The 20,911-nt window shown below is 45.7% G+C and overlaps 1 protein-coding gene across 1 annotated transcript in view; it reads right to left on the reverse strand.

Annotated features, from left to right (window-relative positions):
- Positions 1–4,265: 4,265 nt before the first annotated feature.
- spata1 (spermatogenesis associated 1) overlaps positions 4,266–20,911 on the reverse strand; it is a 47,818-nt gene continuing 31,172 nt past the window's right edge. The window contains exons 4-12 of the mRNA XM_080196488.1: positions 17,646–17,699; positions 16,984–17,554; positions 15,596–15,743; positions 15,435–15,489; positions 14,505–14,628; positions 12,767–12,892; positions 9,838–10,010; positions 7,431–7,529; positions 4,266–5,456 (exon numbers count right to left, since the gene is read on the reverse strand). Of these exons, the coding sequence (XP_080052614.1) occupies positions 5,328–5,456; positions 7,431–7,529; positions 9,838–10,010; positions 12,767–12,892; positions 14,505–14,628; positions 15,435–15,489; positions 15,596–15,743; positions 16,984–17,554; positions 17,646–17,699 (1,479 nt within the window). The 3' untranslated portion in view covers positions 4,266–5,327. The remainder of the gene's footprint in view (positions 5,457–7,430; positions 7,530–9,837; positions 10,011–12,766; positions 12,893–14,504; positions 14,629–15,434; positions 15,490–15,595; positions 15,744–16,983; positions 17,555–17,645; positions 17,700–20,911) is intronic.

Here is a 20,911-nt window from a genome sequence, read left to right on the forward strand (position 1 = left end):
CCTGCGTCCCTCCTTCGTGTAGCTTGGCTGACCAGCATCTGATTTGAGCCAAGAGGCTGAGACTGTGAACCGTTCCCAAGAGGCCAAAGCAGCCTCCAGGCCTTTCAACGTCCAGGAAGATGTCTAGCTCACTGGGTGTGAGTCACCAATACATCGTTGTAAAAAAGAAAGTTCTACTCTCCCACTGGTGGGGATGTTAATTCGGAGAGGGGGCATTCTTCCATCGATGGACTTTTAATGAACAGAATCCCAGGTCCAGAAGGCTCTGTCCTGTATAAGCATATCAAAAATGAATTGTGAGATAACACTGATTTCTTCTCGATCTCTTAGGTCTCATTGACAGTTCCTTGGACTCCAGACCAATCTGCAGCAGCTGCAAAAACCTGTGACTTTTTATTTGTGAAAATTTTTGAAATGCATGTTGAAATGTGAGATGAGTGCTTTGCAAAGCCAAATTCCCCCTATTCTTATCAGGTATGTGCAAAGTACCCTCCTGCTCAAGTGAGCTCGCTGTTGAAAATCGATGTTATCCGAATACCATCTTATTTTTGCTCACTTAGGCCTCGCTGCTTATATCAGCCTGAGTTTTGATTCCAGAGAGCTTGTGGTGGGACATCCACGGTTTGGTTCTGATTACCCTTGTGAACATTATTTTGAGGTAAGGACCAATGATTGGATTGCATTGCAAGAGAAATAGGAATAAAGCAAGTTTTCTTGAAATACGTCACTCTGAGGTAAATATGAATGAACAGCGAAACTGCAGTAGAACAAATCACGTTGCACAGTAAATAGCAGATACGACGGAGACACAGTTCATGGATTTCACACACCCAGACACCACTGATCATGCTGAATCCACAAAATATTGTTAAAGCTCCATCTCCCTCATGAGGGATTTCAATTTTGTATATTTGAAGATCTGGCTTCTGAATATCCTCAAAAGATGTTCTAACTCAGGGACCCGCAACAACCTAATCGTTCAATCTCTTAGACCATAAGAATTAATAACAGGAGTAGACCAGCCAGCTCTTGAGCCCATTCAGTAGGATTACACTGATCTGATATTCCTCATTTCCACTTTCCTGCCCTTTCCCCGAAACCCTTGATTCCCTGATGAATCAAAAATTTATCTATCTCGGTCTTAAATATATACAAGGACTCTGCCCGCACAGCTCTCTGTGGCAAGGAATTCCAATAGCTCACAACCCTCTGAGAGAAGAAATTCTTCCTTATCTTTAATGTGTTCTGTAAACTTGTTGTGCTAGCTACTCTTTCCAACTTGATTAATGTAATCAACATTAAGATTAAATTCACCCTTATTTATTGCTCTACTCTTTCTACATTCTCCTATTATTTGCAGATTCATGCCCTGTCCTATAGTGTGGCTAATGTTTCGGGGGTCTATGCGCTACTCTACCAATGTTTCCTTTCATGGCACAGTGGTTAGCACTGCTGCCTCACAACGCCAGGGATCCGGGTTCGATTTTTGGCTTGGATCACTGTCTGTGTGGAGTCTGCACGTTCTTCCCGTATCTGCGTGTCTCCAGTTTCCTCCCACAGTCTGAAAGATATGCTACTTAGGTTCATTGGCCATACTAAATTGTGTGGCAGCTAGGGGACCATCACAGTAACTTTATTGCAGTATTAATGTAAGCATACTTGTGACACTAAGAAGTTAAGTAATAAGTAAAAAATAAATTTCCCTTGCCGTACATTATCTCCCATCCAAGTGGACTCCATATTATCTGAGCCTAGATCATCTCTCACAACTGACCTCATTTCATCTCTTATTAATAGTGCTACCCCACATTCTCCTTCATTCCTGTCTTTCTGAAAGGTCAAATATTCCTGGATGTTAAGTTCCTAGTTTTGATCACCTTTTAACCATGTCTCCAAAATGGCTATCAAATCATACCCATTTATCTAAAGTTGCATTGTCAAATCATCTACCTTATTCTGGATGCTTCATGTATTAAGATACAAGGCCTTCAGATTTGTCATTTTGCCATTTTTAATCATTCTAACTTTTCTTTGTACTGTGGTTCTATTTGCCTCTCACCCTTGATTATCCTGCCTACCATTTTTGCATTTCACTGTTCTGACTTTTATTACTGTCCTCATTTCTTTTTCGCTTGTCACCCTGTTTAGCTTCCCATCCCCCTGACATTCTAGTTTAAACCCTTCCCAAGCACACTAGAAAATACTTGCTCAAGGACATTAGTCCTGGTCAAGCCAAGGTATAACCTATCCAGTTTTTACTGGTGTTCCCGCTCCCAATAATCTTTAATTTCCCAAACCTCAAAGATGTGAACACAAATCATGAATAAGGTATCAGTCAAGACTTTTCTCTGTGCTTTGGGGACCAGATCAGAAAATCCAAGTTATGGTATAAAGATAGCCTAAAAACCAATTTTATTTGATCTTGGCATAATGTGTTTCGCTGTTGTTGAATGTTGGAGCTGTACAAAACGTTGGTTAGGCCATAGCTGGAACATTGTGTGCAGTTCTGGTCACCTCACTTTAGGAAGGATGTGACTGCACTAGAGGGATTACAGAGGAGATTCACCAGGATAAAAGCAAATTACTGCGAATGCTGGAAAATCTCAGCAGGTCTGGCAGCATCTGTAAGGAGAGAAAAGAACTGACGTTTTGAGTCCTGATGACTCTTTTCTCCGGGCGCTCCAGTTTCCTCCCACAGTCTGAAAGACACGCTGGTTAGGGTGCATTAGCCATGCTAAATTCTCCCTCAGTGTATCCAAACAGGCGTCGGAGTGTGACAACTTTGGGATTTTCACAGTAACTTCAATGCAGTGTTAATGTAAGCCTACTTGTGACACTAATATATAAACTAAACTAAAACCAATTGTTAACATCTAGATTAGTTCAGTTACTGTTTAGAAAACATCCGGGGGGGGATTTTGAGCGCAGACTCTCCATCTGTGGGATCGGGGGGGGGGAGGATACTCAAAATCCAGCGAAACCCAGTAATTGCAAATCTCGGCGGCGATCTCTGATGTTCACTGCCCCTCACCGGTGACATAATCACACTCATGCCCTTTTTGGGCCCTAATTTCAGCACATTTACAGACATTTCAATATCATTAAAGGCCCCTCCCTCGCCACAGGATTCCCCCGGCTGTAATTTTGTACTTTGCCAACATGACATCGTGTCACTGAGGTTTACAACAGGTTCATCCCGATGTGAACCTATAATGGGGATTCCCCCGGGGGACAGGAACAAGGCCAGGCAGTGCCCCGACAACGTCTTGGCATAGGTTGGCACTGCCAGGTTGACATTGTGCCATCGTGGCAGTGCCAAACTACCAGAGACAGTGCCAAGGTAGGCACTGACAGGAACTTCATGGGACAATCATTTATTTGTGTTGGTTTTGGGGTGGGTGGGTGAAGCGGATGTGGGAGCAGTGGGGATGCCAGCGATGACTGCTTCGGGGAGACGGGTTGATGGGGGTGCTGGCATGACTGTTTGAGAGGTGGGGGGAGAAAGGGTGATGCCAGCTCTGATCACCATGTGAGGGGAAAGGTTGAGGATGGCAGAGCGATGCCGTCTTTGATCACGAGGGTGGTTGGGAACCCCTGAAACTACCAAAGTGGGGGGGGGGGGCTTATTTTCCCTCTGATCGGGGCACCCTTTAAAAATGGCACACCCATCTCAATGCAGCAACTTCACTGGCGTGTTCAGGCCCCGCCCCTCAACATGGCAGGGTGAAACACACCTTTTATTGACAATTTACCATAGGATCTGGAGAGAAACCTGCCCTTTTTCAGTCAGATCCATGGGTGGCACGGTGGCACAGTGGTTAGCGCTGCTGCCTCACAGCACAAGGAACCCAGGTTCAATTCCGGCCTCAGGTCACACTATCTGTGTGGAGTTTGCACGTTCTCCCCGTATCTGCATGGGTTTCCTCCGGGCGCTCTGGTTTCCTCCCACAATTCAAAGATCACAGAAACCCTACAGTGCAGAAGGAGGCCATTTGGCCCATCGAGTCTGCACTGACCACAATCCCACCCAGGTCCTACCCCCTTTTTTACCCGCTAATCCCTCTAACCCACGTGTCTCAGGGCACTAAGGGGCAATTCAGCATGGTCAATCAACCTAACCCACACATCTTTGGACTGTGGGAGGAAACCGGAGCACCCGGAGGAAACCAACAATGTGCTGGATTGGTTGATTGGCGATGCTAAATTGACCCTAATGCCAGGGGGATTAGCAGGGTAAATGTGTGATCTTACAGGATTAGGGCCTGGGTGGGATGTGTTTGGTACAGACTTGATGGGCCGGACTCCATACTGTAGGGATTCTATGATTTTATCCTGGCACTTTGCCATTTTCTGTCAGAGTCTGCCCAGTGTTTTTTTAAGTCCAATGATCATCAACAACAATCCCAGGAACAAGGTACCCAGTCTGATAAGGATAACCTGCCCCGTTTCCTCACAATTCTTATTAGTCTGTCCCTACAGCATTGATTATCTTTGTACAGTCTCAGATTGAGCTCAGAAAGAGGCACTTGAAGAAATGTTAGACACTCCCTACTGCCCAAGTCTGTTGCATGTACCTTGTTATATGCTGCTACACACAAGACTGTGTCTGTGACATGAGAGGGTGGAGCAAGTATAACTTCCCCAAAGACCAAAGAAGAGCAGGAATGTGGTTGTATCGACCTTTCCAGTTACCCCGCTGTGGTAATGGCTAATGTCTGGTGCTTGGATCATATGGAAAAGTGAACACGACAACAGGAAAGTTGATTCTTTTGTTCCGTTGGAAAGCATTTCCATTATTAAACTGATAACAATTATAATTGTTACTCGATATTCACATCAGCCAGAAGAAAACAAAAACATTGTTTCTTGGGTTCCATCTCATTCTGCAATTTACTGGTTTGCTTCCTATCATCACACACAATTTGTTCCCAATTTGGGGGGGGCGGTTATGAGGGTAATTAATGAGCCTGTTTAATCTGTGACACAAAGGCTCCTTCTGTAGCTGCCAATTGCTAGAGTGAGGCTTGAACCCAGTTCCCCTAGGTCAGAGGCACGGAATGCAATATCGTGAGTCACAAGATCCACATGGCTTGCTGATATTTGCATAGGAACGAAGAGGAAGATAGTTTGTCCTTTAGGATTGGTTAGAGTGGTTTAGAACCATACATCCCTCGTATCTCATACAGCGTCAATAAAAATGTCACCAAGTGCTTCACAGGCAGTGAGCTTTTTAAAGTGTATTCACTCGCGTACAAGTATGGAAGCTGTTTGAAACAAGATCTCACACAGACAGCGACCGCGTCAATGGTTGGGTAACCTGGAATGGGCTAAGATGCAGAAACATTCAAACTGTGAGGGACAGAATCACCATGCATGCGGTTTAGGGATGACTGAGTCTTCTTCTGTGCCAGTTCAGCGCGGAGAGCTCGGAGATCTGTTGATGTCTGCTTTCTCAGCTGCAAAGGCAACAGACATTATTGAAATATTTTTCAAAGATCTATTCAACTGGATGGCAGCTTTAATTATCTCATTCAGCAGAAGCCAGAGTGTTTTTAAACATATCCACATATGTATAATCAATTAATTGAAAAACATTACTTTTATATTAAATTGTATAAATAACCAGCATTGAATAGCCTCCCCTTTACGTTTCATAATTCCAAAGTAACAGTTCCAGTCATTGCTGGTTTGTATATGCTTTGAGTTGGTAATGCAAATCCACAAACCTTTGTGTCATCCGCAAACTTACTAATCAGTCCAGTTACATTTTCCTCCAAATCATTTATATATATTACATACAGCAAAGGTCCCAACACTGATCCCTGAGAAACACCACTTGTCACAGCCCTCCATTCAGAAACACACCCTTCCACTGCTACCCTCTGTCTTCTTTGACCGAGCCAGTTTTGTGTCCACCTTGCCAGCTCACCTCTGATCCCATGCGACTGCACCTTCTGCACCAGTCTGCCATAAGGGACCTTGTCAAAGGCCTTACTGAAGTCCATGTAGACAACATCCACTGCCCTACCCTCATCAATCATCTTTGTCACTTCCTCGAAAAGCTTGATTGAGACACGACCTCCCCTTCACAAAACCATGTTGCCTCTCACTAATACGTCCGCTTATTTCCAAGTGGGAATAAATCCTGACTCTCTGCAATCTGCAAACCGCAGGATAGGTGGAATTCAGCATTCACACCACACACAATGGCCGGAATTCTCCAGCTGTTCGCTAGTGGAGGATTCTCTGGTCCTGACAGCAGCATACCACTGCCACCGGTTCTCTGGTGTTGTGAGCGGCTACAATGGGAAATCCCATTGACAATGGCCTTAGGGATCAGTGCTGGATCCACTGTTATTTGTCATTTATATAATGATTTGAATGAGAATATAGGAGGCATGGTTAGCAGATGACACCAAAATTGGTGGCATAGTGCACAGTGAAGAACGTTATCTAGGATTGCAATGGGATCTTGATCAATTGGGCCAGTGGGCTGATGAATGGCAGATGGAGTTTGATTTAGATACATGCAAGGTGATGCAGAGATTGAACCAGGGCAGCACTTACTCAGTTAGTGGTAGGATGTTGGGGAGAGTTATAGAACAAAGAAACCTAGGGGTAGAGGTTCACAGTTTCTTGAAATTGGAGTCACAGGTGGACAGGGTGGTGAAGAAAGCATTCAGCATGCTTGATTTCATCGGGCAGAACATTGAATACGGCAATTGGGACATCTTGTTGAAGTTGTACAAGTTATTAGTAAGGCTACACTTGGAATACTGTGTTCTGGTCACCCTATTATAGAAAGGATTTTATTAAACTAGAAAGAGTGTAGAAAAGGATGCTACTGGAATGGTACTGGGATTTGATGGTTTGAGTTATAAGGAGAGGCTGGATAGACTGGGACTTTTTTCTTCAGAAGAGTAGGAGGCTTATGGGTGATCTTATAGAGGTCTATAAAATAATGAGCGGCTCAGATCAGCTAGATAGTCAACATCTTTTCCTAAAACTAGAGGGTGTGGATTTAAGGGGAGAGGGGAGAGATACAAAAGGGTCCAGAGGGGCAATTTTTTTCATAGGGTATGGTGAATGTCTGGAACAAGCTGCCAGAGGCAGTGATAGTTAAACACTGATTTATATCAATTGTTTGATCGGTTGAGAAAGCTGTAGAGATGTAAAAACATCGGCTACGGACCAGGTGCTGGAAAGTGAAATTAAAATACGCGGCTACCCTCTTTTTTTTTGCCCAGCACAAACATAATGGGCTGAATGACCTCGTTCTGCACCATAACTTTTCTATGGTTCAATATAAACCAAACCTATTCAGAAATATATTTATGTTGCTCTAAGTCAGTCATGTTTTCATGAAAATGATCTTGGTGCTAGTTTTAGAGACTTGTGTGGCACGGTTGTAGATCTCTGGACAGTCATACCTTGATCTCAGTAATTAGCTTCATTTTGGCATTTTCCACACTTCTGTATAGCTGGTCCATTTCATGCTTGAGTGTTGTGATCTGAATAATTAACTCATTCTGGAAGAGAACATCATTAATGTTTAAATTTAGACAGGTATTTAGCACACCTCCTCAACTATTACAAAGTACTCCAAAGGTAACTTCTGGTCTCCAGATCTTTGGTGACCAGTTGTACAACTGGAGATGCACATCAGGATCCTGGGGATGCTCTGATCCATTGACCTCCATGGGAATTTCCCAGGATGTTTCAACTTCTGATGGGGCAATTCCCATGCTCCCCGGAAACCTCCATGAAAGTCTTTGACTCTCAGTGACAGAGTCAGAGGTTTTAGACAGTTCTGATATGCTTACCTGGAGGAAATGTTAGATAGATTCAAACCTACTGTAACTCCTAGGTAACTACAAAACCTACGTCTCCAGTCACTCACTTAGGACACAAAGATAGGAAAAGTATGTTGTGAAGAGGACATAAGGAGGGGAGAATTTTCCCATCACACCTGTCAAGGGAATCATAGTGGGTGGTGCAGACCATGCAAAGGTCTCTGAGTGGTGAGTGTCTGGAACAAGCTGCCAGAGGTAGCTGTAGAGCATAACATTCCATTTAACCTTCTTAATTACTTGCTCTAGCTGCATACTAATCTTTTGTGACTCCTACACTAGAACACCCAGATCCCTCAGCAACTTGGAATTCTGCAGTCTTTCTCCATTTAAGTAATACTCTGTTCTTTTTTATTCTTCCTGCCAGAGTGAACAGTTACTTTTTCCCCACATTTACTCCATTTGCCACATTTTTGTCCCCCTCACTCAACCTATCTCTATCCATTCGCAAATTCCTCGGGGCAGGGTTTCCTGGCCATGGTTACCCTAGAACTGAAAAATCCCACCCGAGGTCATAGAGTCATAGAAGTTTACAGCATGGAAATAGGCCCTTCGGCCCAACTTGTCCATGTTGTCCTTCTTGTTTGAAACCCCCAATTTTATATTTTAAAAAGCATTTTGATAGTTACATGGGTACGATGGGTATAGAGGGATATGGGCCAAATGCGGGCAATTGGGATTAGCTTAGGGGTTTTAAAAAAGAGGGCAGCATGGATAAGTTGGGCCTATTTCCATGCTGTAAACCTCTATGACTCTATAACCTCGGGTGGGATTTTTCGGTTTTAGGGTGACCTTGGCCAGGAAACTCTGCCCCGAGGAATTTGCAGATGGATAGAGATAGGTTGAGTGAAGGGGGACAAAAATGTGGCAAATGGAGTAGATGTGGGCAAAAGTAATTGTTCACTCTGGCCGGAAGAATGAAAAAAAGAACAGAGTATTACTTAAATGGAGAAAGACTGCAAGTTGCAGAGGGATCTGGGTGTTCTAGTGTAGGAGTCACAGAAGGTTAGTATGCAGGTAAAGCAAGTAATTAAGAAGGCGAAATGAAACGTTATGCTTCAGTTATACAATGGCAACGGTGAGACCACAACTTGAATACTGTGTGCAATTTTGGTCTCCTTAATAAGGATGTAAAAGCTTTGGACAGAGATGAGAATTTCTTTTCTTCAGAGGGTGGTGTGGCTTTGGAATTCTGCCTCAGGAGGCGGTGGAGGCAGGTAATGAGGCGACGGGGTGGCATAGTGGTCAGCACTGCTGCCTCATAGCACTAGGGTCCCGGGTTCGATTCCTGGCTTGGTTCAGTGTCTGTGCAGAGTCTGCACGTTCTCCCCGTGTGTGCATGGGTTTCCTCCGGGTATCTAAAAGAAATGCTGGTTAGGTGCATTAACCATACTAAATGCTCCCTCAGTGTACGTGAACAGACACTGGAGTGTGACAACCAGAGGATTTTCACAGTAACTTCATTGCAGTGTTAATGTAAGCCAACTTGTGACACTAAACTTAAAACTAGTGCTGCAGATGTAGTCTCACCAATGCCTTGTACAAATGAAACAGAATCTCCCCACTGTTGAAATTGTCTTCACGATAAAATATATATTTCTATTACCTTTCCTAATTATTTGCTGTACTTGCATACGAGCCTTTTGCAATTTATGCACTAGGACATCCAGATCCCTCTACACCTCAGAGCTTTGCAAATTCTCAGCATTTAAATAATTTGCTTTGTTTTCAATTTTTCTGCCAAAGTGGACCATTTCACATGTTCCCACATGAGACTCCATTTGCCAGACCTTTGCCCACTCACTTAACCCATCTGTATCCCCTTGTAGCCTCCTTACTTCCTCTTCACATCTTACTATCCTACCTATCTCTGTGCCATCAGCAAATTTAACTGTCGTACCATTTATCACAAGTCACTGATATAAACGGTAACAAGTCGAGACCCCAGCACTGACGGAATGAATTGATCGAAATGCGCAGTATTTACTTTCGAATTGCTTGTCGATTTTCTGGACTGCTTCCTCGTGTCCCTTGCCTCTAGCTGCTGGAGCAGTTTCAGATAATAAGCTTCCAGCTCTTCCCGTAACTTGCTAGATGTTTCTTCCAACGGAGTGGTCACTTTCTTTGATTCAAAGTATTTCTTTTTCCACTTGTCACGAACTGTCGGACAAAAGAATAACACAAAGAACAAAAGGCAGCCAATGAAAAAATTCAACTGTTACTTGCCATTGTAATTAGAAAATAAGATGACCAACTTTCACACAGAAAGCTCAAAAACAGAAGTGTGATTTCGTTTTTGTGTTTCTATCTTAGGATAATACTTGGATTGTTTTCCTGGATTTTATACACAATTACAAATTATAGCGCGTAGTTCTGGTCGCCTCACTACAGGAAGGATGTGGAAGCTATTGCAAGGGTGCAGAGGAGATTTACAAGGATGTTGCCTGGATTGGGAGGCATGCCTTATGAAGATAGGTTGAGGGAGCTAGGTCTCTTCTCCCTGGAGAGACGAAGGTTGAGAGGCGACCTGATAGAGGTTTATAAGATGTTGAGAGGAATAGATAGGGTGGATTCTCGGAGGCTATTTCCCAGGGCTGAAATGGTCGCTACGAGAGGACGCAGGTTTAAGGTGCTGGGAAGCAAGTACAGAGGAGATGTTAGGGGTAAGTTTTTCACTCAGAGGGTGGTGAGTGAGTGGAATCGGCTGCCGTCGATGGTGGTAGAGGCAAACTCGCTGGGGTCTTTTAAAAGACTTCTGGATGAGTATATGGGATTTAATGGGATTGGGAGTTACAGGTAGTTCTATGGCCTGGTAGGTATGGATGTGATCAGCGTAACTTGTGGGCCGAAGGGCCTGTTTGTGCTGTAGTGTTCTATGTTCTATTATGTGCAGTGGGATTTGAATCTGTCAGCAATGGTGTTTCCCTCAAATCAAAGATGACATCTACTCAAGGTGATGAGATTCTGTCATCTGTCTCCATATAAATGTAGCATCCAATATGACCTGGAAATATATCGCTATTCCTTCACTGTCGCTGGGTCAAAATCCTGGAACGCCCTCCCTACCAGCACCATGTGTGTACCTATGCCACGGGGACTGCAGCAGTTCAAGAAGGCAGCTCACCCTCAAGGGGCAATTAAGATGGGCAATAAATGCTGGCCCAGCCAGTGACTCCCATATCCCATGAAAGAATTTTAACACAGGTTTTTGGGAACATGGGGCAGGATGAGAAAGGTGGATCCGGAATTCAGGATTTGCTTCCCTTCTTGTAATATATTGAGTTGATCTTTCTCTACACCCTAGCTATGACTGTAACACTACACTCTGCACCCTCTCCTCTCCTTCTTCCCATGTGTTCTATGAATGGCATGTTTTGTCTGTAAAGCGCGCAAGGAACAATACTTTTTCACTGAATGTTAATACATGTGACAATAATATTCCAATAGGGCAACCTCAATGGCCTAATTGAAGTCATTACTGTTAGAAAGAAACAAAATCATAGAAACCCCAGAGGGGCATAGAAACCCCACAGTACAGAGAGAGGCCACTCGGCCCATCGAGTCTACACCAACCACAATCCCACCCAGGCCCTACCCCCATATCCCTACATATTTTACCCACTAATCCCTCTAACTTATGCATATCAGGACACTAAGGGGCAATTTTTGCACAGCCAGATCAACCTAACCCGCACATCTTTGGACTGTGGGAGGAAGCCGGAGCACCCGGAGGAAACCCACGCAGACACGAGGAGAATGTGCAAACTCCACACAGACAGTGGCCCGAGCCGGGATTCGAACCCAGGTCCCTGGAGCTGTGAAGCTGATGATTTCGAGTGATTGTTTGTTACTCAAAGGGAGAGTACTAATATCCAACCAACCACCACAGACATTTCTGATTGGTCGAAGCAGATGGCTCCTCCTCCTGCTGACATGATTTTGCTTCATTCATGAAATTCAGTGTTCGATAAACTTTGTAACCATTGGTGAATTAAGCATCCGTCTCATTGGTGTAAATCAGCACAGCTGACTCTCTCTTCTCCTCACACCTAAAGTAAAGGCTTACATTTACACCACAATGAAGTTACTGTGAAAATCCCCCAGTTGCCACACTCCAGTTCCTATTCGGGTACACAGCACGTCTTTTGGACTGTGGGAGGAAACCGGAGCACCCGGAGGAAACCCAAGCAGGGACAGGGAGAACATGCAAACTCCACGTAAATCTCTGGAATTCTTTGCCCGTTGAAGTGGTGGAGGCTACCTCGCTAAATATTTTTAAGACGCGGGTTGATGGGTTTTTGATAAGAGAGGGGATTAAGGGTTATGGGGAGAGGGCGGGAAAGTGGAACTGAGCCACGACAGATCAGCCATGATCTTATTGAATGGCGGGGCAGGCTCGAAGGGCTAGATGGCCTACTCCTGCTCCTATTTCTTATGTCCTTACGTGACCCAAGCCGGGAATCGAACCTGTGTCCCTGGTGCTGCCGGGAATCGAACCCGGTGTCCCCGGCGCTGTGAGGCAGCAGTGCTAACCACTGTGCCACCATGCCGCCCCAGCACTCTGACCCCTGAATCAGAAGGTCCTGAGCAGTTAATCAAATGCCAAATTTAGGCTGGCACTCCAGTGTCAGTGTTGAGGGAGTGCTGCACTGTCGGAGGCTCTGTCTTTCGAATCAGAAGTTACACCGCGGTGAGGTAGTAAAATGATACAAAAGCTCCCGGGTCACTTTTGAAACAAGAGAAAGAGTTTTGTGCCCTGTGTCAACTCCAGTGATCATCCAGCTGCTGGTTGTGGGATCTTGCTGTGTATAAATCGATGCCGGCTGCTTTCCCTACAAACAGGGGCTGCAGTTTAAGAATATTGAATGGCTGTAAGTTGTTTAGAGAGTTCGCAAACTCCATCTCCAGCTCCTTACCTTGGTTTCGTCTTAATCGGTTTTGTGTTAACAATCCTCTCACTTTTTTCACAAGTTCTTCCCTGGTTTTCTCGAGGCATTTTCTCTCTTGTTTTGTCGCGTTAATCGCTGCAATGAGCTGCTCCTCTTTAAATAAAAAGCTCGACATGAAGCTCAGAATGTTATCACACATTTTGAGAATGAGAAAACACAAGGTACTTGGACCAATACCATTAGCAGGGTAAATGCATGGGGTTACGGGGATAGGGCGGGAGGGTAGGCCTGGGGGAAGATGCTCTGTTGGAGAATCGGTGCAGACTCAATGGGCCGAATAGCCTCCTTCTGTACTGTAGGGATTCTATGCTTCTATATTGAGCCTTACATCACCGAAAAGCTTCAAAATCCACACAAGAGTGTCACTGGGCCTGTCTTTAGGTTCAAACAGAGGGTTCTCCCCAAAGAGGAAAGGTCCAATTAGTCCAACAAGTTAGTCATTTTGTGAAAGAATAACACAGAGTCATAGAGGAATATAAAACTGGCAGCTACCCATCTGGTTCACTAATGCCCTTTAGGGAAGGAAATCTACTGTCCTTACCTGGTCTGGCCTACATGTGGAATTTTATCTTTTTGCAATAGTGCGGCAGTGGGCAGGAAAAGAGGTGTGAATAAAATATAAGAAATAGGGACAGGAGGAGGCCATTTAGCCCATTGAACCTGCTCTGCCACTCAATAGGGTCATGGCTGATCCAACATTCCCCTTGCCCACTTTCCTGCCCCTTCCCCAGAACCTTTAATTCTATCACAAATCAAAAATCTATCTTAGTCCTAAATATGCACAATGACTCTGTCCCCAAAACTCTCTGTAGCAATGAGTTCCAAAGAGTCACAATCCTCAGAAGAAATTCTTCCTCTCTTCAGTCTTAAATTGGTGGCACTTTATTCTGAGGCTATCCCTTCTGGTCTTAGTCTCTCCCGTGAGCATTTAACCTGTCAAGACGCTTAATAATCCTATGTGCTTCAACGAGGTCACCTCTCGTTCTTCGAAACTCCAATCAGTCCCAACCTGTTTAACCTTTCCCCATCAGACAATTCCTCCATACCAGGGATCATCCTGGTGAAACTTCTCAGAACTGCCTCCAATGAAATAAAATCTTTCCTTAAATAAGGGAACCAAAGCAGCTCACACCGCTCCAGGCGTGGTCTCACGGTATCTTGTACAGTTGCAGCAAGATTTCCCGACTCTTATACTCCAAGCCCCCTGAAATTAAGGTCAGTGCTGGTTTTCTCTGGTGTACTGTATTGCAAAAACCTTAAAAGGGCGCGTCCCTCCACATCACCCAGCCCACCAGCAACCTGGTACTTGACAGATTGGGGCGATCTGGGCCTGTCATGAGATTTTCCACTCCCGCCACCAAACCCACTGGATAGGAACGGGACGGAAAGTCCTGGTCTACATATAACCCCAGGTTCACAGCAATGTGAGTGATTCTTAACCCTCCTCTGAGATGGCCCAGCTTAAGATCTATCTCCTCCCCAGAAGCCAGTCTGCTGAGGTCTTATCGTTTACCCAATGTGGGAACTGTTGCAACTGAGTGTCTTCCATGTGAAAAACAAGCTTCGGACAACACTTTGAAGCTTCCTCACTTCCTCCACCCTCCCCCGCCTCATAACCGAGAGGATTGATTAGCACTTTGGGCCATCCATTTATTTCTCTAACAAAACGAATCTGGCATCGCTGGTCTTAACACCAACTACTTACTGTCTGTCGGAGCTGATTCAAGTTGTGGCTTTAGATTGAAAGTTGGTAGAGATGGTGGGGGAGCAGGAAGGGAATAATGCTTTGTAACTGGGGGTGTCATTGGTGAGTAGCCATCGCTCTGTACCTAAGTAGCAAAAACAAACACAGGCAAAAATTTACAATGGGGAATACAAAATTCATTGTGGTTCTTTCAATGGCTGGCTGGCCAGCCTTAATTACCCATCCCTAATTGCCCCTTGAGAAGGTGGTGCTGAGCTGCCTTCTTGAACCACTGGAGTGCGTGCAATGTAGGTAAACCCACAGTGCGGTGAGGGAGGGAGTTCCACGATTTTGATCCAGTGAAGGAATGGCTGATACGTTTCCAACTCAGGGTGGTGAGTGACTTGGTGGGGAACCTCCAGGTGGTGAGATTCCCAGCTTTCTGCTGCCATTATCCTACCAGATGGCAGCGGTCGTGAGTTTGAAAGGGCCTTGGTGTGTTGCCTCAGTGCATCTTTGGGACGGTGAACACTGCGCGTCGGTGGTGGGGGGGGAGCGGGTGCTTGTGATATTGCATCGGCTGCTTATTCCTGGATGGTGTCGAGCCTCGTTAAAATGACGAGGGGATTAAACAATTAGAAGAGGGTCGCTCTGAATAAGGACATAAAACATTGGCCCTGATTTTACCTGCGTGGCCATCCAAAGCTCATAAAGAATGCGCTCAGGCTCAACAAGGAATGCCATTCTGCAAACCTCACCCACTCGGGCAGCCGTGTCGGTAAAATTAGGGGCCATTTAACTCTGTTCTTCTCTCTGCAGACGCTGCCAGTCCTGCTGAGATTTTCCAGCATTTTCTGCGTTTAGTTCAGATTTCCACCATCCGCAGTGTTTTGCTTTTATTTCAGAGGAGGACAATCCAGTTTTGTACATTAGCAGAAAAGTATTCAGTACCTGACTGGGTCTGAGTTCGCCATTGAAAGACTCTGGAGCTTTATTTACTTGCTGGCTGTAATGCAGAATCGGAACAGTTCTTGGACTGGGACGTTGAGACAACCAAATCCACCAAGAACAAACAGAAATTGATCAATAGTGAGTTTCTCGAAGATTCTCACCTCTTCTTTCTCTGATTTTCGTAACATTCCAAGTCTCTCTCGTCCAGCGATTCCTGTATTCCTGAATCCCTTGTGCTATTGCTGGGAATTCTGCTTTCTTCTAAAACTAAACGGGCGTCCTTCTGCACAACCCTCGTGGCAGCAGTTCCTGCAGAAATAGAAGTCACTTACAACAACAGAATTGGGTAAATGTGTTTGTACAGTTACTTAGCTTCAGTCTCTCAGTTTGCGGCACAGTAGCACAGTAGGTTAGCACTGCTGCTTCACAGCTCCAGGGACCCGGGTTCGATTCCCGGCTCGGGTCACTGCCTGTGTGGAGTTGGCACGTTCTCCCCGTGTCTGCGTGGGTTTCCTCCGGGCGCTCCGGTTTCCTCCCACAGTCTAAAGACATGCGGGTTAGGTGGATTGGCCGTGCTAAAATTGCCCCTTAGTGTACTAGGATGCGTAGGTTAGAGGGATTAGTGGGTAAAATATGTAGGGATATGGGGGTAGGGCCTGGGTGGGATTGTGGTTGGTGCAGACTCGATGGGCCGAAGGGCCTCTTTCTGCACTGTAGGGTTCTATGTTGTATGTTCTTGTCAATAGCAATGTGTTTGGATTGATTGGATTCTCATCTGAGATAATCCGAATCCTCAGCACATAATCCAGGCTCCTGATTCACTGCAATGCTCAGTTCTGGCCTCCGGTCAGTGTCTGTGTGGAGTTTGCACATTCTCCCCATGTCTGCATGGGTTTCCTCCGGGTGCTCCGGTTTCCACCCACACTCAAGATGTGCAGGTTAGGCTGATTGGGCATGGTAAATTGTCCCTTAGTGTCAAGTGATTGGTAAGGTAAATACATAGGGTTACACCGGATAGGGCCTGGGTGGGATTGTTAATGGTGCATGCTTGATGGGCTGAATGGCCTCTTTCTGCACTGTAGGATCTCTATGAGTGAGAAGGGGAGGGGGATCTCAGAGACTTATAAAATTCTAACAGGTCTAGATAGAGTAGGTGCAGGGAGGATGTTCCCGATGGTGGGGGAATCCAGAACCAGGGGGTCACAGTCTGAGGATTCGGAGGAGACCATTTAGGATGGAGATGAGGAGACATTTCTTCACCCAAAGAGTGGTGAGCCTGTGGAATTCATTAGTTGATGCCAAAACATTGAATGTATTTAAGCTGCAGCTGGATATAGCGCTTGGGGCGAACAGGATACAGGATCAGAGGTTATGGGGAGAAAGCAGGATTAGGCTATTGAGTTGGATGATCAGCCATGGTTGCGATGAGTGGTGGAGCAGGCTCGAAGGGCCAAAAGGCCTCCTCCTGCTCCTATTTATAAGGTTTCTGTGTTGTGAAAAATGGCCTCCATCTGTGCCTCAGATTTCTATTAATCTCCAACTCAAGAACCTTTCTCTCCCTGGCACACCCGATGCTCATGCTGTTGCTTCCTGAGTATTTTCTGATTGGACTCTCTTGTGCTCTGAAGGGATTTTCCGGGTGTCTCCTGCTTCCAGCCGTTACTTAAACTGGGACTCCTCGTGCTCTGGATGTCCTGTGAGAAACCATTGGTTTTAAATTCCCTGGAGTCGGTGATTCGACCCAGATCTGGGCTTCTCTGATGGACAGGAGTGTAGGTAATGTCCGGGCTCCCGGTGCGGTGAGCTGGTTGTGGAAACTCATCAGCTTTACAACCCCTTGGCTTTGCTTTCTCCTTGTGGTTGGTATTCTGCGGCCTATCATACAACGGGCAGTCGCTGTGTGCGTCAGGACTCTGAGTAACGTGAGCTTGGGAGCAACGACCAGAAGATTTCAAGTCTCCTGAAGACTCATTCTCATCCAGGCCTCTATCTCTCGGTCTTGGGCGAGGTGCGTACGTTCCAAAATCATCTGCAGGGAGGGGTTGACCTTTGGGTGTGAACGTGTGATGCAGGTGTCTCCTGCCAGCACCGGGTAACAAGTAGAGCTCAGGTTGGGGGGCCTGAGAAAGAACAGTGGGTTCCAATTAGATCCAGAGAAAGATTTAAACAAAGGGTATTGCTGAGTTATAATTCCATTACAGGTCTACTCACATAGGGAGGGGCAAATGATTTCACTTTGAGTTCCAATTCTTGCTTTGCCCGCACCTGAAAAGATGGTTTAGAAGTTAGTATAAAAATGAGGTGCCATCAGTAGAAACATAGAAGATAGGAGCAGGAGTAGGCCATCTAGCCCTTCGAGCCTGCTCTATCATTCATCGCGATCATAGCTGATCATCCAACTCAATAGCCTAATCCTGCTTTCTCCCCATAACCTTTGATCCCATTCGCCCCAAATGCTATATCCAGCCATCTTTTGAATACATTCAATGTTTGGGCATCAACTACTCCCTGTGTTAATGAATTCCACAGGATCACCACTCTTTGGCTGAAGAAAATGTCTCCTCACCTCCATCCTAAATGGTCTACCCCGAATCCTCAGACTGTGACCCCTGGTCTGGGACTCCCCCCACCATGGGGGAACATCCTTCCTGCATCTACCATGTGTAGTCCTGTTGGAATTTTATAAGTCTGTATGAGATTCCCCCTCATTTGCCTGAACTCCAGCGTAAACAATCCTAACCTAGTCAATCCCTCCTCGTACATCAGTCCCACCATCCCCGGAATCAGCCCGGTAAACCTCCGCCGCTCTCCCTCGAGAGCAAGAACATCCCTCCTCAGAAAAGGAGACCAAAACTGCACACAATATTCTAGGTGTGGCCTTACCAAAGCCCCTGTATAATTGCAACAACACATCCCTGCTTCTGTACTTGAATGAAGACCAACATACCATTTGCCTTCTTTATCACCTGCTGCATCTGCATGCCTACCTTCAGTGACTGGTGCACAAGGACACTAGATGCCAATGCTTTAGAAGCACTTCAGAGCAGGTTCACTTGACTAATAACAGGTATGGGCGGGTTGTCCAATGAGGTTGGACGGGTTAGACTTATATTCACAGTTTAGAAGAGCGAGAGGTGACTTGATCAAAAGCTTTTCAATATGCTGAGAGGTATTGACAGGATGGATGTGAAGAGAATGTTTCCTCTTGTCGGAGAATCTACAACTAGAATTCTCCAACCTCGCCCATGGCTGGGATTCTCCAGTCCCACTGCAGTGAATGAAGTCTTGGCTGAGCGCCAAATTCTCCTGTCTCGTTGGCAGTGGTGGTGGGGTGAATGAGATCAGAGAATCCCGGTCACAGTTTAGAAATAAAGGATGACTCATTTAAAACGGAGGTGAGGAGAATTTGTTTTTCTCTCTGAGGGCTGCAAGTCTCTGGAACACTCTTCCTCCAAAGGCAGTGGGCGCAGAGTCTTTGGGGGCAATCTTATTGACTCATCATGCCGGCTGATGGGCGGAGGAGCAGTGAAAAAAATTGGGTGCGCACCAGATCGGTACAATTGCGCCCTCTGGTGCAAGCATCCGGCTTTCCGGTAAGCTGAGGCCCTGCCCCCTCCAATCAGCTATGATCATACTAAATAGTGGAGCAGTGGCCTATTCCAGCTCCTAATTTGTACATCTGCATGTATTGTTCAGGACTGCAATGTTTTAACATGTAGACATGAATCAGTAGTATACACATATCTATCTATCTTTTACACAGTAAAACATCCAAAGGTGCTTCCTGTGAGCATTACAAAATAAAACGTGAGTATCAAGCCATGTCAGAAAATGTCAGAACAGGTGATGAGATGTTTGGTCAGAAAAGTAGACTTTAAAGGATTATAGAGAGAGATCTCACGAGCGTATTCAGAGTTTAGAACCTGACACAGCCACAGCAGTGAAAACCAGGGATATGCAAGAGGCCAGAAACAACTGACCTCCAACAAGCAGATGTGACTCCAATCAGTGGAGCATCTTCCCCTGATTCCCACTGACTCCAGTTTTGTCGGCTTCCTGATGCCACAATTGTCACAGAAATTTACAGTATGGAAACAGGCCCTTCGGCCCGACTTGTCCGTGCTGCCCTGTTTTAAGCCCCTAAAGCTCGTCCCAATTGCCCGGCATTTGGCCCATATCCCTCTATACCCATCTTACCCATGTAATTGTCTAAATGGTTTTTAAAAGACAAATTGTACCCACCTTTACTACTACCTCTGGCAGTTTGTTCCAGATCCTCCGTGTGAAAAAATTGCCTCTCTAGACACTTTTATATCTCTCCCCTCTCACCTTAAACCTACGCCCTCTAGTTTTCGACTCCCCTACTTTTGGGAAAAGATATTGACTATCTCGCTGATCTGTGCCCCTCATTATTTTACAGACTTCTATAAGATCACCCCTCAGCCTCCTACGCTCTAGAGAAAGAAGTCCCAGTCTATCCAGCCTCTCCCTATAACTCAATGCATCAATAACCGGTAGCATCCTCGTAAATCTCTTCTGCACTCTTCCTAGTTTAATAATATCCTTTCTATAATAGGTGACCAGAACTGTACACAGTATTCCAAGTGAGGCCTTACCAATGTCTTGTACAACTCCAACAAGACGTCCCAACTGTTGTTTGATGAGGAACGGCTGGGGTTCTGCAGAAGGAAGTAAAGGGCTGCAGAGGGGCAGGAGAACCCTGAATGTAGATGGCTGACAAGAACTAATCTATCAGCTCCATTGGATGAATGGTCAGGTTCACCAGAGAGGTAGTGCCTCTTGAGGCAGTGTGGGGATTGCGATGATTTCACTCCACGTGGCACAGACTCCAGCAACACGGCAGAGGAAGATTCTCAGGACACTCACTGTGAAGGTTATTATCCCCACACACAGGGAGCTGTGGATTGCACAGGGAGAACGGACTGCGGAGAGGCAAAAGGTCTTTAGTTTACAAAGGTGTCAGCATAAGCTTGATGGGCCGAAGGGCCTGTTCCTGTACTGTTCTTTGATAATGGGATTTGTACCTGTGCCACTGCAGCATTTCCTCAGGTCTCTGGAATACTTTGCAGTGACATTACCCCCCCACAGTGACAAAGAACAGTACAGCACAGGAAACAGGCCCTTCGGCCCTCCAAGCCTGCACCGCTCATTGGTCCAACTAGACCATTCGTTTCTATCCCTCCATTCCCAGTCTGCTCATGTGACTATCCAGGTAAGCCTTAAATGATCCCAGTGTGTCCGCCTCCACCACCCTGCTTGGCAGTGCATTCCAGGCCCCCACCACCCTCTGTGTAAAATACGTCCCTCTGATATCGGAGTTATACCTCGCCCCCCCCTCACCTTGAACCTGTGACCCCTCGTGTTCGTCACCTCCGACCTGGGAAAAAACTTCCCACTGTTCACCCTATCTATACCCTTCATAATTTTCAACACCTCTATTAAGTCCCCTCTCACTC

The sequence above is a fragment of the Carcharhinus amblyrhynchos genome, chromosome 9, assembly GCF_965287045.1.
Source record: "Carcharhinus amblyrhynchos chromosome 9, sCarAmb.v2.hapA, whole genome shotgun sequence".
Classification (NCBI taxonomy): domain Eukaryota; kingdom Metazoa; phylum Chordata; class Chondrichthyes; order Carcharhiniformes; family Carcharhinidae; genus Carcharhinus; species Carcharhinus amblyrhynchos.